This window comes from Hylaeus volcanicus, chromosome 2 (genome assembly GCF_026283585.1).
Source record: "Hylaeus volcanicus isolate JK05 chromosome 2, UHH_iyHylVolc1.0_haploid, whole genome shotgun sequence".
NCBI lineage: Eukaryota > Metazoa > Arthropoda > Insecta > Hymenoptera > Colletidae > Hylaeus > Hylaeus volcanicus.
Window position 1 is genome coordinate 23,695,944 of NC_071977.1, and position 22,903 is coordinate 23,718,846.

Genomic DNA, 22,903 nt, shown 5'->3' on the forward strand with positions numbered 1-22,903 from the left:
GTAGGATTCGTGGCCGTCGGGGAACGAGCGAATCGCCTTAAAGTGGTATTTAATTAACGGAAGCGTCTACTTTAGGGGACGCAATGAACTTCGACGATTGTTCATTGATATCTTCGGTAATTGAGGGGCTTCGACTAATTATGGTTGATTTCTTGGGAGACGTTGCATCGAAGAATTGAAATTCAAGCGGTTGGTAATGTATAACGTAACCCTCCGTATAGCCTTTAATTATTTTCGGAATTGAAGTGGAGGAGTGAGATAGTAGGTGGACCACCGTAAATGGCATGACTTTTCAGAGTTCGTTGTATCAAACGTGATTTTTGTTCATTCAAGATCTTTTAAAGGTAAAAATTGAATACTGATGTACGTTATGAATAGACTGGTTGGCGGTCACATTTAGTCATAATGGAAAAGGGATGAAATCCAATTTTGAGAATATACAATCAGTCCCATAAGTATTCGTACCCTCTATGTGTATTGAAGAAATTTGTCTAAATTAGATGATAGGTTTGATATTTCTAAATCAATACTTCATTACATATGTATATGTACATGAATAAACTTTATACATGTATATATTAATAATGAAACGTTGATTTGGAAACATCAAATCTATCATTTAATTTCTTCAATAAACATAGAAGGTACGAATACTTATGGGACTGACTGTAAATGTATATCTGTATGACTTGAGAATAACGCGTGGCTACAGAGGGTTAAAAAATGTGTCAAGATCAAAGGGATCGAGGAGTGGATATTCGATTGCTTCGATTGCATTTTCGCGGCCAACACGCAACCGAAGCGTGGAACGTGGCGCGCAACTTTCCGTTTGGCTAAACGTTTAATTCGAAGTTGCCTCGTCAAAGGAAGAAAGGGATAATTGTGCAAGCAAGATTCCGAAAAGCAAATTTGTGCACGCGGCAACGGCATAAGGGTTAATGGACAGTCCGGTGAGTATTCTAAGCGGCGGCAAGTTGTACTGAAAATTGGAGAGTGCAAACAGCTTACCGCTCCAGTAACATCCGTAGAGCTCGACCCGCATGCAAACCGTCCGCGTGTGATGGCTGTAGGGCAGAAAACGGATCTTGCTCGCCCACAGAGGCGGCTCCAGCTCGTGCTTGGACTCCAAATACGTGTTCGTGTTACCCTGTATTACCTGGAACCCGTGGAAACGTTGGTTAAAGACCGGGACAATAACGGTCTTCGGGTCTATCCTTTGAGTTTTGCCCTTTCGGGTTCAAGGGAGCTTGGATTTCTTTCGCCTCGATACGATAGAAGCGTTAAACTCGGATCGTTGCCAGTTTGCACGTTGCCGTAAGACATTCCGAGGTCTGTTCAACCGTTCGCCTTACGGTTTAATTCGTGATCCTGTGCGCTATTGTTCGCAGAGTTTATCAAGCGGACGATTGGCTAAAGCCAACGGCACCGTAAGGAGAGAGGAAACTAATTATTCTAAGCAACACGGAATATTAAGGAACAATACAGGGTGATGGTACTTTCACGTTCTCTGCAGGAGACAATGATAACATACGATTACTTAAATATCAAGGCAAGTTACCGGTTATGGATACGTGCCAATAAAATATTCTTGTCGCCATTTATCTCTTCATGGCTAACATTTTAAAAGTATTACAAGTGTGAACAGTGATTAAAAATATTTCAAATCTCAGAGAACTCTTTTAGACTCCCTAGTTTCACTAAGATCAGCGTCTGACACAGTTCGAGACGATCTCTCATCAATATTATTGTGTAATCCAAGTGGTTAATAACTGAAATAAACATTCCGTTAAACATCCGTTGACTTTCAGTTCCAGAACCAATCGCGAAAGAAACGGAACATTCGGTTTCGATCGCACTCCATCGACGTTTCAACCCCTCGGACGACAGGCGTCGTCGACAGGAAAAAGTATATAATCGTCAACGCGGCAAGGTCGCCCCTCCGACAGGCGGCGCGGTATTCTGTCAAAGCATCCCCTCGGCGTTCGATGACATTTATATCGCCCAGGGAAGATGCGTTTCTGCACATCGGCACATACTGAAATGCCATCGTCTGGCTTTGGACATCCCGACACAGGACGGACATCGCGTTCCACCGCATCAGACGGCCTGGGGTGGGGGAGTAAGGACTAATTTCATCCCACATTCCACCACGTTAGGTATGACGAGAGAGCAAGACGCGGGACGGATACAGAGAGTCGAAGAGAGATGATCACAGAGACAGAACGGTGGAAGGGGGACGAGGGATGGATCGAGCGAGAGGAGCCAGCGATGGGGTTGAGTTAAACGTCCATCGCCCGCATTCTCTGATCCTCGTCAGAGAGACGACCATATTGCCGACAACTCTCTCCCCGTTCACCTTCGCCGCCTCTCTATCCACGATCGTGCTGCACAGAGCGATGCAATATTGATTTCACATTGTGGGTTTATGAATAAAATAAGCGGTTTATCCGACATTGGCGCGGGGATGGTCGGACTGTGTGCAGAAAACCCGAAGGTGGAAAAGGGGTGCACGGGTCCCGAGAGATCACGCGAGCCGGCGTTGCTCGTGACGAGCAGATAGCCCAGCCACCGGCGGATAGTGTACGTGCAACGGTACGTGTTTCGTGTGGTTCGCGTGTGTGGGGATGTACGAGCGTGCATGGATAAATCTACGGAGGGATGTGCGAGCGCTGGGCTTGCTTGTGTGCGACGGCAGCATGCAACACAGTCGCGTGACGGAGCATTTTGCGGCAGACACGACACATTCTGCGCACGTCTGTGCACCCCAAACGTACACCACGTTCCGTACCATCGGACCGACCTCTGTCTCTTTTTGGTACGCCTAAGCATCGACTTCGACCACTGTTACCGCCTCTATTCCCAAAGCGCCTTTCCATTCCTTTCCACCGCCACGCTCGTCTGTTATCGTTGCTTCTTTCGATTCGGTGCTCGCTGCCTGGAATCTTCCCCACAAATTATTGATTATGTTATGAGCAATCCCCAATCTGCGTGTACTTGGCGTATACAAGGTAAATACTCCTTCGAACAGCTGGAAAACGTTCTGGGGCCTTCTCGCGACCTATTTCATGATATTCTTTAACACTAAAGCTACCGACATTTATTTGTATCTATCTCTACCTGGATCGATTAAGTGACTGGTCTTAAAGACACTTTTTCAATTGCATGCAAAAACATTTCGTGAATTTAGTAAAATTTAATGATACATGTAACAATTGTATATAATTTATATATTGTATATAAAAACTGTCCATAAAAGTTTGGAAACGGTAATTTGACCGGTCGCGGTAGGTCTAGTGTTAACCCCTTCGAAGAAGACTGAGGAACTCAAACATCACCGAACCTTTAATTGTTACAATGGAATTCTCCAAAATGAGACAAGACCAAGAAGATGCAAGGATGCGACAAAATGTTCAAAGTAACATTGCTTGTTAAAAAGGTGTTATGGTTCTATACGAAGGGTAATACGTTTTTATTTCCTCCTTTTACGCCGCTCTGAAACAGACGTGAACGTTTTCCGAAAATTCAGGAGATACGTGACGTGGCCGGCGCACGTACGGGGATTTTTTCGTCTATAAATATGTAATTAAGGTTTTCAATGTTTGAAGCCAACCCTTACGGTTTCCCCGGCCTCGCTGGTCCTACCGACTCTCGCAGGTCATCGTTTCCTTCGAGAAACTGCCACTTGGAAAGCACTCCCCAAGGTGAACCCTTACCCCCTGGTCGGCGTATACCTTACCGAATTCTGGCTGGCAAACCCACCCCTCCGTCTGGGGTCGATTCTTTCTCATTTCGGGCACCCTGGGACCCGTGCCGGTAGCACGTTACGCCATCAACGCTGCCACACTTTGCACTGGCGTAGAAAGCACGCGTTTGTTCCCCGGGAATTTAATGAGATTGCAACGCGCGCACAGAATTTAATTTCTCCAAATGGGTCCCTTAAATCTATCGCGAGCGCGAAGACCTCTTCGGGTCACCGGCAACATTATTTTCCCTCAACCCTTAAAACGGAATTACTCTGGAACATAATTAATTACGAGTAGTTGATATACGCAATTCAACACGAATTTTTCGATAGGGGAATTTATGAAAATAACGATTCCATGCGGATATTCGAACAGTTCTTTATATTCATTTGCGTAAATTCAACGTATAAAAATATGCCATTTCAATTGAATGCAAATATCAAAAATATAAATATACATTTTCTGAAAACCAATTTTCAGATACGTTAAAAAATTAATAATTTAGTTTGACTGCAAGGCTTTATTTGAATAATAATGTCTGTTTGAACGAGCAATTATTTTTCAATCATTTGCCGTTTTTTTTCCTAAAAATTGATGTCAATTTAAAGAGATCGAATAATTATAAAATGTATTATTTTGTCTTGTTTCTGGGGGGTTCGGTAGCAAAGAGGGTTGCGCATCCCTGCTTCGAGGTGATGACCGAAAGGGCTGAGGTGTTACTTTTCATTACCTCGGCCAGGCCTTCGAAACGCTAGACGACCTTGCAACTCTACCTGCTAGCGCTTAAGCACTCGGCGAGACTGTGCGTGCCCTTCTAATGCAATTTCCTGCTACTTTTACTTTCCCCTTCGGCGCACGAATGCGTGCGTGAGCACACGCCAGTGCATGCGCACAGGGGTCAAGTGTTAAGCGCTGAGCAATTATAGCTGATATCGATCTGCGTTATTGTTCCGGGTTTCCTCGGTACACGCTCGGACCGTCCGCCCATGTAATTTGTAAGTTTGCGACACGACGTCCCCCTTTTCGAGCTGATAACTTTTTTTCCTGGAAGAACGGCCCTAGAAACTGCCGACTATCCGACGTTCCCATCTTCTGCGACAGTTTACACGACTTGGAAAACATACGACACCTACCCTTCGTACTCTTTATGCAAGGAGTTCCAAAGTCTTGTAGATATCAGGTAGATTTTTATCAGAATTTCTTAACATGTCAGGGAAAGAATTATTAGCTAAACACTTGAAGCACATATCGATATAAATTATCCCCAATTATCATAAATAATCTGGAAACATTGAACTTTCTAAGTAATATATTTAACGTATTAAAAATATAACGTAAATTTCTCTGAATTTAGTTCGTTGGTAAGGTAACCCAGTGAAAATAACTTCGAGAGTTAAAAACGATTTGAAATAAGAGCACCCGTTACAGGAAGCTGGAGAAATTGCGACAGTGTAAGAAGGAAGCTGATCCCGTTAATAGGTCGTAGACTCGGGACAATATGAGCCAAGATCCCCGTCACACTGTGTGCGCTTCATTCATCACTTAAATACTGCGAAATTACATTGCGGTCTCGTTGCCGAGGCAGGACGGCACGGTTCATTTTTGAATAGAGAAACTAAGCGGAGAGAAACTCGGGACCAATTGTTTCGCCTCGAACGAGCTTTATTATTTTCTCTTGGAATCGCGATATCTCTTCGCAGCACTTTGTTACGCGGTACGGAGATGAAATGTACGTTCGCCATAATATCGTCATTGAATTGTGATTTTTATGGACGAGGCAAATTGAATGTAAATATTTCTCAATTGCCCGAAGACTCGCTGAAAATCGTTGAGAATATCTTTTGTTCTCGTTCTACTGCAATTTGCCCGAGATGCTATTCTACCGATGTATTTAACGTTCTTCCTTCTTGTAAGCTGTAGATGGGATATTAGCGTTTTCCACGTTATCGTGTAAATACTTTTCGAAGAAATTGAAGACAATTCTGCAGTCTCGAACAATCTATTTATTGTACGTTTCGACTCTTTGTCTTAGAGTCATCCACAGAACTTGGAATATGAATTTTAAATTGTTACTGGAAATGTTTCAACCGAATTCGATGAATAATATACATATAAGAAATTGTGCTATCCCTTGCGATCTTTAATGCAGATCGGGTATTGGAAATTTCGATTTTATTTTCACGAGTGAACGACTAATGCCCTGGAATCGTTTAAAGGAATTGGTTATCCTGGAGGATGCTCATCGAAAAATTCGGCGAGCTTGGCGTTCCGGGGTCCTCCACTTAAGATACGCGATATTCAAGTAGGTATAACTTATGCTCCCGACCGTTTTTACCTATCGGGGCGGCGTATAAAGGAAAATTATTGCATCGTGGCGTATACGTCGCCGTTCGTGGCTCCATAGACGAGCGTTTCCGTGAACTACTCCTCCACCGTGTTATTGGATTTTCGGTCCTCGATAAGACGATATATTTCGGAGAACGTTATACTTATTTGCTGAACTACAGATCCGCGTATCCACCTGATTACATTTTACTCGGTTGCGAACACGGTGTTCGCGGCGAATCGACGACGATATCGCGAGTAAATAAGTGAACAGAAATATGCAGTATTTCGGAATAACAAGGACCGATGTGGGTATCAGATATGAGTCTCGGTTTTGCAGAATTCGAATAAAAGTGTTTGGTCGATACGCGAAGGTGCGTGATGAATTTTTGTTTTCTAAACATGTCTAGCGAAATATAACAATTATTTATTAAATGAAATTGGAAATTGTGTTTAAAATCTGCGCTTAGTTGTGTATAGAAAACTAGTAGAGAGAGAGAGAGAGAGAGACTGTGTAGGATAAAGGGTAAAATTGTGTAGAATGGAAATGTTTTTCGAAAGTGTAGAGGAAAAGTTTCTCAAATAAAAAAAGTACTTTCATCCGCGGAATAAATTCGCTACGAATAAATCCGTGGAAAGTTTTATTTCATTCGGGTAAAAGTTTCTTCCTACATGTGAATGCTTGGGTTTCCAAGCCTGTAGCAATACCGAATCGAGTCTGGGGCTCTCGAGCCCCTACACTTTGTAAGAAAGGTTTAATCATCGAAGCCACTCAAAGGTAAACCTTTCTTCCAAAGTGTAAGAGACTTCGATATACAAACATTTAATTAAGGATCATCCCTGAATCTCAAACTTGCCAGGAAAAACGTGACTGCAGGTACTTCCTTAATTTCTACAATTTCTACTTTTGCTTGACTCTCTTTCAATCAACTCCACAGTTTCAAATCCAATATTTATGTCTTCTTAATCCACAAAATTTTACAGATAAGTATATTTCTTGCACGATTCAAACGCTTCTGCAAATATAAACCGTATTCATTCCATGATTAGCCATATTCCTTAAAATTTATTTAAATTGTGCAAGAATGATTGTTGCCATTAGACTAAAACTCTCTGCATTAAAAAAAATCATCCGCACACATCGTCAAATACACAAATATTCTAGAGGAGGACCCCGTGTCTTGTAACCGGGGACAAATTAGCACTTGAAGCGAGGAACTAGTGTATCTACGCGCGGAAATAGGATCTTGTTTCCGTTGAAGCGCGATCCGCCCCGTCTGGTCCATTAGAAACAGTTATGGCAGCGGTTAGAATAACAATCGGCCGCGATAAAGCAATCTAGTCGTGTATTTCGTGACGCGGCCGTATTATCTCTCGCCTGGACAACATTTCGCTAATGCCCCCGGCTTCCTGTGCGTGCAACATTATAACTAACATTACACGACGGCCTGCAATATCGCGCCGCGCGACCACCCTTATTTTTTCCAGCCCCCTCCATCTCTGAAAGGGTGCTTCGTGGCACGGCTGTGTGTTTACGGTGCGTGATTTACGTGGAACCAGGGATCCGACGGCCAGGAACCCGACGCGCTCGCGTGTCGACCGCTCGAGCACGCATTCGTCTCCTCACGCACCATCCCTCCTGCGTTTATTCTCTCCTCTCCCCCTCTTCGGTAATTATCGGATTTCCACACGGAATTCCCGTGTCAGGGTCGATGCCGCGGAGAAAACCTGACAGTTCGGGGCTCTGGTCGTTCGCGTGACACGATAATGACGAATTCAACGTTCGAGCTGGGATCGAGAACGCTCGTGTTTGAAAAGAATTGAAATTCGATTTGGGGGAGGGTCGCGTTCGAGAGATACCGGAAAGAGGAATAGGAATAGGATTTAACCGTTTCCGATGAAAATTGCTGAATTTATTGGAAGGTATGTTTTAGGTGCAAGTATCGGGACAGTAGGAGCATGAAAAGGTATATCCATAATTGGATTAAAGGATAGATTGGGTCGTCTTGGGCTGCAAAAGTATTGTATTTAAATATACCAGTGCAAAGAGATCATGAAACATATGTATTCAAATAAATCCATCGAAAACGAATTAAGAAGCACAAAAATTCTATGAATGTCTTACGTCATGTACGATTTGGTTAACTGTTTTGTAGTGAGATTTTAAGATCTCTTTGATATTTGGATTAAAACGGAGCCAACGTCTTCGTTTCCCATCCAAAACTTTCCAAGAAGACCCATCTCACAGCGATTTCCTTTCGAATCTATCGGTTAATTTGCTCCCCGCTTGGCCTCAACGGTATTGTTGACAATCCACCGGTATAAATTGTCAAGGGAAGACGAATGGTCGCGCAGGCGGTATAGCTTTTCCTCCAGCGCACGCGTTTTGTCGTTGCCAGGGAGTTCCGTGATTAACCGACGTTTTCGAGATTCAGCGCGCGGAGTTTGTCACGCTGAAATCGCTGGGTGAAAAAAACGCTTCTGGACGGAACAGGTATGGGGCAGAGAGAAACATGATTAAGAGCCGTTTTAAAATTGCTGCTGTACACGGACACGAGGTGCCTCCTTTGAGTAGGAAACCGGGTCACACTGATTAATTGAACTTTTTTGCGGGAAACCGTCCTTCCGAGGAGGAGATCCGTCCTCTGCTCTCGTTCCATTGAAATACGGGTAATTAATGCCGCTATGGTTTTCGTCGGGACAATGATTACAAAGTGATACCGTCCCGCAGCGACGGCGATAACGGAAATGATTATTAATGGTGGAACGCTTGGGTGAAAAAAACACGTAATGCGAGGGTACGAGTGCAAAGTGAGAAAAAGACGTGTGGTAAAGTAAATGTTGTTAAACAATTAGCGTTACATGCGAGGGTTTAAATTTAATAAACGTTGAACGATTTCGATCCTCTCGTTGGATCCTTTTTGGGAACAATTTGGGGACCATTAGGTGCCTTGAATAATTTTCAATGAGAGTGATTATAATTTGATAGAGTGAAGCCGAGAGACAAATTGCGCAGCGTTTAACTATTAACAGAGTTAAACTATTGATTGTATCGCTAGTTTACAAAACGAGTGATGCATTGAATAATTTATCGTGTACAAGCTTTTAGAAGTTCCGTTTTTTTATTACAGTACACGAACTTCCTCTTTCGTCTCCGCCAAAGGAATAAAAACATGTTAATCACAGAAGTTTGTTTGCGTAAATGTAAAAGTAACATCAACGTACATCTGAATTTAAGCTGAAAAAAAAGGTTGGTAAGAGTAAAATAACTATTCGCCAGGTCACATTGCGACGCAGTGACATCATTACTGTTCCCATAAGCGCCAAAGCGAACTGCACAGGTGACGTATATAAGTGACGCGTGCTAGATAATCCGTTCAGGAGCTGGTAAAATATCCAGAAATAGTTGTGTCGCACGTTTTTCGTACCGTTTCGTTGCGTATCCACGCCGGCGTGGAATTTTTTTGCCCGTCGGAAGGGAGGATCCGTTATTAAAAGGTGCAATCTCATTTTAACGGCTTAGGTTGCGCTAAATAAAATAACGAGTCAAAAGGCCAGGTAGAAAAAAAAGAGGGAAGACGGGAAATGGAACGGGAAGTACGTCAGTGCTCATTAAAAACTACCGCGATGGAGGAAAAGTAAAAAGTAGAACGATTTCGGGGCTTCCCGTTTGGCATCGTTCGTACCTCTATTTTTCCGTACATTTTCCTCCAAAAAAAAAGACGAGAAAAATAAGACGCGATGTAAACGGACAACCGTCGCACCATACTTAGAACGAGCCAGTGAGTTATACGAAAATATGATCCATCGACAACTTGTTTTTCGCGAGAATAATTTCTTAGGGTTTCTCGAAGCCGAGCTCCCGAGAATCGAACTCGTTGCCGCAACCACTTTGCGCTATTGGCGTCGAATCTACTGCAACGACTAGCGCGTAACACACTCGAAGCACTTAACCTCCTTAGGCCTGCTGTACATTGTAATGCACGTGGAGTTTAAGATCAATTCTTGATAGAAAATACTCAAAATAATAGACGTCACGTATTCACAATTTATTTTTGTGTATAAATATCAAGATAGAGAAGGATATAGGAAGATAAAAATAAGGTAGATTATAGATCGATTACAAGTAGAGTAACGACACCGGGACGTCTGACCAGTATTGCTTAATACTACTTAATTTCTATTTCACTTCTGTCTTTCCTTATTGCACAGTGGCGGACTAAGGCGGTATCGTTATAATAATATTCATTAGTTATATGACACTATCATTCATAATCTATGATGAGGTAGTTAAGCTGAACTTTCACGCCAATCGATTATCGGATACGACAGAGAATTTGTGAAACCTAAAGCTGAAAACCTGAACTTACGGTATCTAGTATAGATAACTAGTGGGATACGATACCGCCCCAGAGGTTCCACCCAGTCTGGAAAGTCCAGGGTGTTCTAGTTGCGTTTGAGAGTTTGTGAGCTTCCAGGAGTTTCAAGGAGGTCCGAGGGAGTCTCTCGAGGACCCTAGACTCTCAGAGACCTCCATTTCCCAAGAATCTTTCGGTTTGCCTGGGACCCCCAGCAGCATTCCCGACCGCTGGAACTCACTGGACACCCAGGATCTCTAGAATCACACGAACTCCTCCCGACTGTCTCAGGACTGCTGAGAATCTCTGGACTCCTCGAATTCCTCGAGATTCCCAGGACCACACTAGCACTCACAGACAACGAAGCTCTGAAACTAGTAGGTAACCATGTCCCACAAGACTGGGATCGTACAAATCATTTCCTACAAGTCTAAGACTGGTGCAGATAAGAAAGGATCATAATATTTGGCAAAATTTATCATACCAAAGACTTACTCAAGAATTTTACCAACATTCGTTTTCCAGTAAGAAAGCCACAGCAAAAATAATGTATAGATCGACTAGGGTAGACTAACAAGGCAAGACCCGAATAACCTTACTTAAAAAACTCTATCGAGTCCTCCAGCAGACGAAACCCTATCCAATTCACTGTTAAGTGTCTAGCAGTCGACCAAACAAACGAAATCTCTTTACAATTGCAACTACAGTTCGCGGATTGCAAGGACCAGTTTAGCTCATGAAATAACAAGGCTCGCCTCGCGAAAGGAAAGAAAAGAGCAATTCCATTTTCCGCCCACGGAATCGTCAATTCCCCGCTCGCAGCGTCCGAGCGAAATCTTTTTCGAGCGAGCAACCAGCGAGCGAATCCGGCAGTAAAACAGCGTGGCGCGTCTTCAACTTCGGGCTAACCATGCAGCAACGAGCGAAACCATTTCCTGCAGACTGCGGTCCGCAAATTGCACGGGTGTTTTCGCGAACTTACATCGCGGACCGTTGGCCGGAAAATCTCGTTTAATTCGGTGCTGCGTCGTCGATAGAATCCAGCCTCGGCAGAAATCATTCGAGAGACCGCGGTTAATTGCGACTGTTCGTTATTAAACTCGAGCTTCGACGAAAAAGGAGCCTCCTTCTTGCGCTCGAGCGCCGCTCGACGCACGCGAGCTTGGATTTGTTGGGGAGGAAGGAGAAGCTTGTTGCCGCCTCGAGCCTTAATTACCTCTGGTGGTCTCTTTTGAAGCCGCGCTACCCGCCGTCTTTGGTCTCGTGACAATTATTATTACGCGGTGCAAGACTCGTGCAACTCGCTTGTACGCGCACAGGAGGTCCCCGTGGTGCGCAGCCAACGACAGGGCGACATTTTCCGGACCCCCTGGGCTACAGGTGCAGTGAGGGAAAATAAAGTTGCAGGAGGAGCTCAAGCTTTGCGAGCTGGAGTCGTAGCTTTGCGAGGCTGAGAACAATTGGAACTTGGTTGGATTGTTGAGTTACTGTAGAGATTGTTTTCTCGTCACTCTGTTGGATGAATCGAGTGTGGTAATCTTGGGGTTCAGAGCGAGGAACAGAGATCAAGTAGGATAAAGTTACATGCTGCTTGTATGGTAGCTCGTAAGAAGTAGCTGCGAGAAGAGATCGTAAAGTGACAGGAATATCGATAGATAATCTGTTCCATTAGCATATTGTTGACCGGTCACGAGTCAACTCGTATTTGCACTTGCATTATCTGCTTCAATTTATGAAACCTAGGACGATATATAAAAATGTTATAGTTATGTAAGAGACAGATATGTAAAATATTTCATTTCAATTCATTATGTTGGTAAAAGATAAATAAAAATTATTGAAGTTTATTTAGATTATTTTAATTTCACATTCAGTGTGAAATTGCCGGTCAACAATGTTAATGTAAGAACATCATTTTCAAAATACTCCTAAGAGCAAGTCTGTCTAGTCAGGATCTCTAGATGCTCCATCCTAGAGAAACTTGTCTCTCCAGACTGTGCCAACACTAAACCATAAAGAAGTGAATTCTATCGTATACTACAAAGTTCTAGCTACTCTATTAGGAGTTCCCACAGTTTCGTGCTTGCTCCGATTCGAATGAATAAAACTAGCCTTAAATTAATTTTTAAAGGGTCTTCCATGCAACTCCTAAATCTCACGGATCGATTCAGCCTTCCAAACAGCACACGCGAAAGCTTTATCTTCATCTCTAGCTCGCGCGTGCGCCGAAACGCGGATGGCACTCGCGTGTTCTGAGAACTTAAGGCTTCCGGCTGTGGGACGCACCGTATTCGAGAGCGTTCGTTCCTCTTTTCTTTGGAGAATTTCAGGGGAGAAAAAGGTCCGAGAAATTTCTGCCAGGCGGAACGGGAGACCGCGTGCACGGAGCTTTCCAGGGAAGTTCGCCGAAAAAGAAGAAATTCGGCTTCCGCCGACGGAACCGGACCGTGGAGGGATCACGTAATTAAGAAATCTTTTCGCCAGCTTTCGCAGGAAGGATGCTCCGCGAAAGGCCCACGAGATTAAAATCCATGCATTTTGTTTGCAGAAGTCTGGTTGGAAAAGATGGTAGTTCTTATCGGTGTAACATTCAACGATTTTAATTTTTCCTCTAAGTCTTTTTCGGCGGAAGGAGTCAGTGGTGGTAGAAGAAGACTCGATCGCAATTTAGAACGATTCTCGTCTCGATTGTTTCACTTTATATGCAATCTCTGTAAGGGATTGCTCAGGAATCTCTTGTCTCGAAGGAATTTACCCATATACTATAGCTGTCCTTTCCCAGCTGCGCGAACGTTTGCGTTACTATTGGCAGCTACAGACTGAATTTCTTTTCAGAAGAATTTGACTCGTGTATTTTAAACTGACCTAAGTCCTCAACCCTCTATCGCGTGGTATATCCAACGAAGAACTCGATAGAAACAACTTTTGGAGGGTTATAGAATCTACCAGTGATGTTCTAAAAAAAGTGCCATCGTTTGTAGACCTCGCTACGCGTCTCCAAGCCGAGACTTGGCACTCATCGACTTTCACGTTCGTTGTAATTTTTCAATTTACAAGCAGGACGAGCGTCCACTAACGAGTCGAAGAAGATGATGAAGATGACTGGTGAAGGTCAATAATTGGGTCAGGTTGATCGCGAATTAGTGAATATTCATGAGGCGAGTGGTTGGTCTTTGCATGAAATCATAAGGTTGAACGCATGACGAAGACATCATCGTCGTCTCGAGAAACCACGAAGTTGTACAGTCCCCCGGTGCATTAGCGCCGGCGCGAGTGGTCCATCAATATTAATAAGGCAGTAACTGGACAGCGGATGTATAGAGACGCCCGATCCGATAACCCATTTGTTAAAAAAGAAAGCTGCCACCGCCCTCGACGGGGGAGGACGTGGCATTTTATTTTTGCACGGCGAGTTACCGAACCAGATCTTTTCGCGAACGTAAAAGTTTGACGGAACCGATGGTCGTCTCCGATAGCCCAAGGGATTTGCATTTACCGATGATATCTGCTGACGCGTGATTCGAGGAAAAATGCTCTACAAAATTGTTGAAATACTCGTTCCACGCTATCGCCTCTATCTTCGCACTTTGTTGCATTTTATTACTACGCGACTCGAGAAGTGGAGGATCGGGAGGATTTTAACTACTCTGGAAGTCACTCTCGTTATCGGGGATTAAAGGATGAGGGTTCTTGGAAAGCAGGAGTCGTTTAGACTTTTCAATGCTAATATATGTATAATATATTAAATTCGATTAAATTGACGTTTATTATATGACTTCGGTTGTAAATTGCTCGCCCTCCACGAAAAATTCCCCTTTACTGTCTTTTACTATGGAACAAAACTTGAAAATAAAACAGAATCAAAGATCACGTTCAAACCGTGCCACCTATACCTCCCAAACGTCGCACAGAGTAATATATCAGCGATCTAGCGGGACAAAACTCATGAGGTCCAATATCTCGGAAACTATTAGGCCGTCCGCAGACGAAGCTATTCAGAAGAAATGTAATTGGTTGGTGACTGAAATCACAAACTAGGTACTTATTGGTTAGTAATGATTTTGAACATTTTTACAAACAGCATCTACCGTTGTCGTAGTTAAATTAATTATTAACAATACTTATTATTTAAACAATGATGGGGAATATGATTTTGCTGTGATGATAATGTTTCACGAATTATTTTCACCCGGTTGTCGTTCGCCCTTCCCCTTCTCTACTAACAATTAATTATACCTTACTTTTTGGAATAATATTTACGTTTTCCGGTGAAAAGGATATTCTATTATCGATTTATAATATCCATAAACACATTTAGAACATTTCGAAAATGATCGTTTGTCCCGCTAGATCGCTGAAATATCACATTGTGGTCGATTACCAGTGGATCACGCAGATCGTGATTCGGGTCGTGTAGACAGCGATGGTATCAGCGCCGAAATTAGGCTACACGCGAAATCACCGAGTGGAACACGCGACACTGTCGACGATGGGGCCGCGTGGGACGTTACATTCCCTTGGCACACGTTAATCCTGGCGCACTTGGTCTATCAATATTAATAAGACCCTAACCGCGCGGCAGAGACGCAGATATCGGGTGGCCAATTTGCCTGATGGTTAGCGAAGTTTTTTTCGCTACGCTTTTCGAGACGTATCGTCTGCTGGTAGGATCGTAAAGCCAGAATCGTTTGCGCATTAATGACCGTCACGTCACCGTTGAATCGCCCCCGAGGGCACCAAGGCTGGCTGAGGCTTAAAGTGTCGTAATAGCAACGCCGACGAAGTCCATAAACACTGTCCGACGTAAAGGACGATAACTTGAGCAAAAACGTGCCGTGTCGCTCTTGGCTAGCTTCTTACGAGTCTCTTAGCGAGCACCGAGTACGAGCCATGTATCGATTCTACTTTCGACGGGCACTTGTTACAACAGCATTGGTATCTAACGTTCGATTTCCTTCGTCGAGGCGCTTTCAATACTTTGATAAGCCAGCTAATTGGACGACTAATTTATTTCGAGACTTGCTCGGGGATAAGTGGGGCTATTTATAGGAAGGAGTCGATCTCTATTTATGTGGTCAATAATTTACGGAGGGGCGAGTCGAGAGGGTGAAACGAGAAATAGACGATCTCGGAACTCACGGTGCTTGGTCGAGGGGTATTTTATTTTTTCCAAGTTGGGATGAGATATCACGTTAACCGTCTGCAGTTATATGTATAAATACGATCAACTTTGCATTAACTTGATCTACATATACCGGTACTCAGATTCTTTGGTTTTAGCGAAGTTAGAGGTTTCTGTTTAATCATATGGGTAATACGTGTCGAGTCAAGAACTCTCATCTACATATGGGTCAATGGACAGTGACGTTTTTGAGGATGTATTGAAGCTGGATAGCCCGGCTAACGTCGCCTTCTAAATGTCAAGGGCTGAATAGCGCGGTCCTCGACATATGCTATGCATCCTCGTGAAGGGCTCTGAACGATGGAGGGCGACTCGCAGTCGCATAATACTTTATCGTAAGGTACTGAAATATTTTAATCCCATAATGCTTCACTGCTAAAATGCCTCGCAAACAATTGTTTCACATTTGATCGTAAACAGTTCTCAAGGAACAAATTCTGAAGCTGAGCTACCAAACAAAATGAACCTGGATACGATGAATTCCATGTAATTCCATGTAATTTCTAAATATCTCCAAACATAATTGGAAAGCTTTCACGAGTATACCTCTAACAGTCGACGAGGTACATCATGCATAATCGAAATTTTGCCACTTTCGTCCGATCTCCGAGATTTTCCTCCCAAAAATTACAAGAAGAGCGAGGTAAAGTTAGGATCAGCCAGTGCTCCACGGTGGAGGATCTACTCGCGAAATTCACGAGCGGAAAGCCTAAAGGGTTCCGCCTTTCAGCTCGACAAAGTGGCGCGCACTGTCGGTACGAAATTAGCTTACGGATTCGCGATAAGCGGCTTACGCTTCGAGCGGGATAATCCTCCTCGGCCGGTCTTCGATTCTTGATCGTCAGGCGAACGCTTTGAGCTCGCGGTTCTACGCGCGTACGCCCCGGGCGCGAGCGAGTTCCACGCCTCGAGGGCCCACCACCAGGAATAACAGTCTCGCCGCCTTAATCGGGATGGAATTATTATTCCAGGCCAATGACCAGCTAGCGGCCAATTTGAAATCAGTTTCGACTATTCCGGGGCGGCAGCTGCACGCGCGTCGATCGCAGACCCGGGAGCAGATGCGCGAATCGCCCGCGATAATATTCATAAATCACGATACCAGCCGCTTTTTATCACTCACGGCTGGCCGTGCACTTTCGATCGCGATTTGGCTACTGTGGAACGGCAACGATCCGTAACGGCTATTTTGGGATTTTCTGCTTTGGGACGCTTCTTAGGAACGTGAATTTCCTGCGATCCGTTTCGGGGATCTTTTCGAAATTTAGATATGACGCAGCAGTGTATGTGGAATTAGGGGGGATTTAAGTCATCAATTTCCTGATTTTCAGTTTGTTTATGATGCGTGGTATTTTGGGTCCCACAGGGAATTTTGGGTTTTATACTCGAGTTGTGGAGTTGTTGAAATTAAAATTTCAGGAAGCTAACCTTTCACAAGGTTTGAAAACAAGTAAACCCCCAAGGACCCTCGGTTTATTGCCCCTATTTCGAGAACGTTGGGGAAACAAAAGGGTAGTAGGACGAAGGCAGAATATAATCTTGTTAAGGTAATCATTATGCGGAATTGGAAATTCGGGGTTTAACTGTTGTCTAAATTACAATACATAGAGAGGTAGATAGTGAAACTCTTTTATTGTTGCAAATGGCACCGTCGAATGGCCATGGGACCTGCCGATGTCGATTATAGACCCCATTGAAACAATATAACGCGAGCTAGGTCTGTTGATCGTAGTAGCAGGGCACGGTGGGTCGATTACCTGAATACGAGCCGCACCTCGTTAACAGCTTATTATGATGCCAATTATAAAACTTCGGCCCTGGAGATAACCTCATCTCGCGGGGGTAGCTTCAAGAAATACGCTCGTATTTTCCAGACTTTTGCGGACAGATGGTAACTCGAATAAAAAAAAATTGTTTATATCCCTAAAAAGGCTCTTTAGTCACGTAGAAACTTTAGATTCAACAAGCTAATCGTTCTCGTTGGAAATAAAAATGGTATATGAATTCAGAACTGTCTAAAACAGTCAGAATGAAATGAAATGTATGTGTACAGCTTGTTTTCACTCAAACAAGATGTTCTTCGGTAAAATGATGACTTAAAGGGTCTCTAATTTCACGCAAACTACGTCATACTTCCATTGAAACGAAGTCTCTGATGTCGGGACCGCACAGAGCGATCGATTTGCAGTGGAGTGATTCGTGTTCCGTTTCGATCCACGACGACGTCGAACAGCGAGCGGATCTAAGCGATACGCGACAAAATCGCGGGCGAATTAGCTAATGGACGCTGCGATAAAGGCACTCACCTCTTTCCCTTTGATATCTCTGTATCGAACCCACTTGCCCAGACGCGGTCGCCAGTACTCGAGGAGATACGCCTCCGCGTACTCAACGCCCAAGCCGTTCCCGAAGCGACCTTGGGTAGCGGTACCAGTGATCAAATGAACCGTATGGAGGTCGATCTCCAACCATTCCCGGGCTTCCTGGGTGATCTGATTCTTGGGGCACCATGCGCCGCCAAGATTCTCCGCTTTTAACCTGAAACAAACGAAGCGTCGTCAGTCTTGGGAAAAGAAATAGGTCTCAATTGGTTAAGGGTATATAGAACAACATAATTTCAAGATGTCTTGAAATCTACTACTGTTTTGGAAGCAATTGAATTGGATACCGTGCTAGTCGGTCAAATGGAGACACGTTTAATTTGTTTAATTTGTTTGCTATCGACATTTTTCGTAGGTGACGTTCAAGTCGAAATAAGTCGAATTCCATCTTCGAGCGAAGTTCGGCGAAGAAGGTACTAATGAAATCGTAGCATTCTTAAATCCCGAAGATAAGGTACAAAAGGAAATTAAACAAGACACTACGGTAGGGATCGTAACTTTAAACCCGTTCCGAAGAAGTTTCCCGTGTCGGAGCAAAGAATAATCGAACAGAACATTCCTGAGAAGATTCCTCGAACTTCAACGACTCGATCTATCCTCAGACATTCGCGGTTCGCCTGCTTTTAGCGTGGTTTTCAATACTTTCCGAACGTAACGAATTAATTAAGCGCCGGTGTGTATAATCGTTGGTCGACGCCTTTGCATTTTTAACATTTGTAACTATTCTAGATTTTCTTCCTTTTAAATTCACCATTTTTAAACGAATCATCGGATCACATCGCTCGCTCTTCCCGAAAAGAAACTTTAATTGGAATTAGCAGCCCCTCGGTATAATCTCTTCTTGCGCGAAACAAATCGTGAAATCTCCGAAAACGCGTCGCCTAATCGAATTCCACCGAATCGCGAGGAAGTTAATGAACCGTTCGCGGTTCTGTGCGAGGGGGCGAGAAGCGAATCACCGATGGAAATCGCTGAGCCCGTTAGTGGGAGGGGAAGAAAATCCTCGGAGGGCCTAATTCTGTCTTTAAAATGGCATGAAGATTGCGGGAGCCTCTGCTCTCCCCGCGGAAAAATTGAATTATCCGAGGGTATCGTAATCGCGAAAGTCGTCGACGTTTCCACGACGACAATTAAGGAACAAACGCAAATATTCCCGCTGTACACGTTGTTAAGGCACGCCTGGAAATATTCGGGTAATGAAGAATAATGCGCGACGCTAAAACAAACTCCGGGGTCGCTTAAACCTTCAAGACGTTCGGGACATAGCCGCACCCCCTCGATGCTATTCAGCTCGCACCTTCCAAAGGATATACCTACACGTATATAGGTATACCGTGGCGTTACGACCAGGAGAAGCTTCTCTCTTAGCCAAGCATTTAAACGGTCCACGCAATTAGGGAAGGCGCTTCGCGCCTCATCTTTTATTCATGTCGGCTCCGGTCGAGCGCTCGCCTTGCTTTCGACCCCCAAAGATTAAAACCGAAGCACGGCCAGCGCGCCGATGCCTCGGCTACAACCTGGACATATTAAATGGCCAGGTTGCACCTTCGATCGACATCACCTGTACGTCAGGATGCACCGGCTCCCGGGACCGCTCCCTTTCTCGTCTCCTTTGTTTTTCCTTCGCCTCCCTCGACATGGTAATTCTCGTATCTTGGGTTACTTGTACGTTTACCTTGCGGTTTCGTCGGGGTCATTATTCTTCTCGCAGCCCTCGCGACACTCGCTCATTGATTACTTTCCCTTCTTTTTCGTTGCTGATATATTTTTAAACAAAATGGCCCTTTCGGGGCTCGCTACCGTGACGATGTGGAAGTCTTTTGAGGATCAGTATTATTGGGAAGTATAGTTTCAAAGGATAAAATAAGGAAAGGTGCGTATTGGTTGGTTACTTGTGAAACATCTGTGAATTTAAATGTCTTTTGCCTTGAGAAATCTATGTGTTTTAAACGGTGGTTAAACAGTACGTACAAACTATATACAGTTCATTATTTTGGCGTTGTAAAATATACTTTAGTATGAAATATTTCCAACTATAAAAATAGACGAAAGAACCGTAAACGGATACGTTCACATCTAACCCGATAACTTTCTACTTTTCCATTTCTGGCAATTGTTTGTAACAAGTATCAACGAGAGAACCTGGTGAAATATTCCTAAAGTTTCGGGTTCCGTAAACTTCGCGGCCAGGTAGTCCCAAGGGCACGGAAGTTTCGCGAGGGTTCGAGGTTCTCCAGGCGTTATGATTATTCTACTCGTTTTTAATTTCAAATGAGCACTCCCGCGCGTACGTTCGCTGTTTGTTTTTTAATGACGATTGAAATTACTTCACTTTCGCAAAGGGAGCCGAGCTAAAGAGCTTGAAAACGGAGCTCTGGAGCGTTCCGAGTTCTTTTCCAGCAGCGTCTCGCGTTTATGGCTCTGCCCCGAATGAAATGAAGACGTCCTGCGGGGCGGATGCGCGTGTTAAGGGTTCACGTGACGAAGGTGATTTTAAAAGTTTCGTGGTATCACTTATACCGCCCACTATACGGGTTATCTACTCTGGGTTTCATTGAGTGGTTAAACTCGTGATTCTTTCTTCTACGGCGCGCTAAACACGTGCAAACTTAAAGGTGTAAGATTTCTCTAAGAAGTTCAGGTTGGAGGATCCTCAAAAATGGTCATTTCAGGTGGTCTTTTTCGAGTCGCAATTTATTACTTAACGTAAGAAAATAAGGCCACCCCGTGTACAGTTTTCAGAGTGCCAGTAAAATCTTATCGCGCGCTATAATCGATACCGATCACTCATCGGGTGCCATTCTTAAAAAACACCGCGAACCACCGTCCTATATAATCAAGTCTACGAGTCGCGTGGGAGTCGACATACTCGAACGGGTGACACCGAAAAAAAGGGGAACGGTGACAAGACCTTTATCAGTTCGCAGGGAATATCGACACTCGTATCTCCCATAGATTGAGGCGAGTCCAGTTTATCTAAACTCGTTTCACCTGACTGCTCGTCCCCGAGCTAGCCCCCATCTATTTACTCGATGGGGAAACGACGATAATTTGCAACGACGTTCGAATTAATGCACAACCGCGTGATTTTTTTAGCCATCCGTATGGGATCTCTAATAATCGTGCTTGCCGACTACCGATGTGCGAGCGATAACGCGGGGTACCGTCAGGAACGTTCCTAGGGCACATGTCCGCGAGGTGACATCTGTCGTTCGTTGCTCCCTACTTTTGGAAATATGTGTTTATTCATTTTTTCAGACACTTCCTTGGAAAGTGGCTGCACCAAATTATGAAGCATGTTTATTATAAAGCTTCATATACTTTTCTTAAATTACTTTACTTAAGGTCACGCCAAATATGAGGTTATTAGCGACTACGTCAATAATTACAATTTAATTATAATTTATCTAACATGTTATATTTCATTAATATCTTGACTAATTTGAGAAATTCATTTCTGTTGTTAAGGACTGTCTGTATACTGTTTAAAAATTTAACACTTAGAAGCCTGATTTTCCAAATTCAATTTACAAAAATATCAATGTATTTATCATTTGAACGACTTTGACAGCTGACGTTTATTTTTTTAACTTTTGTTCAAAAGAACATTATGCAATGCACATACATACAGCTAAATATAAAAAACAAACCAATTGCGTGCGTGCAATTCGATTTGAAGGTCCGGTATTTGAAACTTAGGGCATATAAGGGTTAAACTCTATTCGATCGTGTTGTATTCCCAGGCATTCTTCAATTAAATATTTTACTGTAAGATGCTCGTCACAAAAGTAGCATAATGGTAGCTGTGATTCAGTTATTTTGTAGCAATGAGTCAGACTTGTGTGACTAGCTTCATATGTATTTGTTGACTGTATTCTCAGTTCAAAGATATAATTTCTATTTACATAAGTGAAAAAGAAAACGTTTTTTTACCTTCGGTTGTTTTACAGTCATCGTCACTGCTTTCTCATTTTCAAATCCTATGTACCGTCAAGCGTTTTCTCTATTGCTCGCCTTGTTTTCCATTCTGCGGTTAATCCTATTTGACAATCGTTTTATTTTATTTTTGCCAAGCAATATTCGAGGCAATAGCAGCGTGCTCGCAGGCGTCGCGGCTCACCGTCCCTATAATAGTCGCGGCTGCTTTCGCAAGATTTACAACACGCGCGGTAGAAGTACCTCTTTATCCTTAACAACCGGCTCGGATGGACTGGTTTCCTGTTGTTGGAACAACGGACAAGAAGGCACGCCGATACGAGGTAACGACGACACGGTGCGCCGTTCGACGAGCGGCACCGCAACCTGCAATTCCAAGAGGGAATAATAGACAAACGGTCGCGTAGGTCGACTTTATGGTGTCAGCCCGATACCTAGCGGAGACACGCGTAAAACTCGCCGTCGTCCTTTCGCGTGGGACGTTAATGTTAATTGTTATTATTCGCTATTAAGAACTAATTGATATTAACCGTCTTACGCGTGTTTTTCCGAGCTGCGAACGGAAGGGGACCGGTTGAGTTGTGGATCGGTCTCGCGACGCGGCCACTTGTATGCAAAATCAGCATGTAAAAAGAAATTACGGTAGAAAATGTTACAAATACGTGCAAATTTGATGGACACTTCGCGTACACTGTGTACCAAAAGTTTCGAGGGGTCAACAGTAGTTCCTTGATTTTAGGACAGTGGAGGATCCTGTTCATCTCGAATCGAGGGATGGTAGAGAATGTTTTCAAGATGCATCACATATTTCTTCTAGAATCTTCATCGACATATGTTCTTAATTATTCTTTTCTTTCTGGTTATTATAAAGAAACGATTATCAATTTATTATTAAGTTCAGATGTCCTAGTGTATCTCTGACACTATCCAAATTAAAATTATTTCAATCATCTTCCCCGCTAGTCCCCGTATCAAAAC

At 43.6% G+C, this 22,903-nt stretch overlaps 1 protein-coding gene across 1 annotated transcript in view; it reads right to left on the reverse strand.

Annotated features, from left to right (window-relative positions):
• Positions 1-22,903, reverse strand: part of LOC128872918 (discoidin domain-containing receptor 2-like) — a 173,268-nt gene that overhangs the window by 54,422 nt on the left and 95,943 nt on the right. Inside the window, exons 5-6 of the mRNA XM_054116104.1 lie at positions 17,915-18,146; positions 1,009-1,156 (exon numbers count right to left, since the gene is read on the reverse strand). Of these exons, the coding sequence (XP_053972079.1) occupies positions 1,009-1,156; positions 17,915-18,146 (380 nt within the window). The remainder of the gene's footprint in view (positions 1-1,008; positions 1,157-17,914; positions 18,147-22,903) is intronic.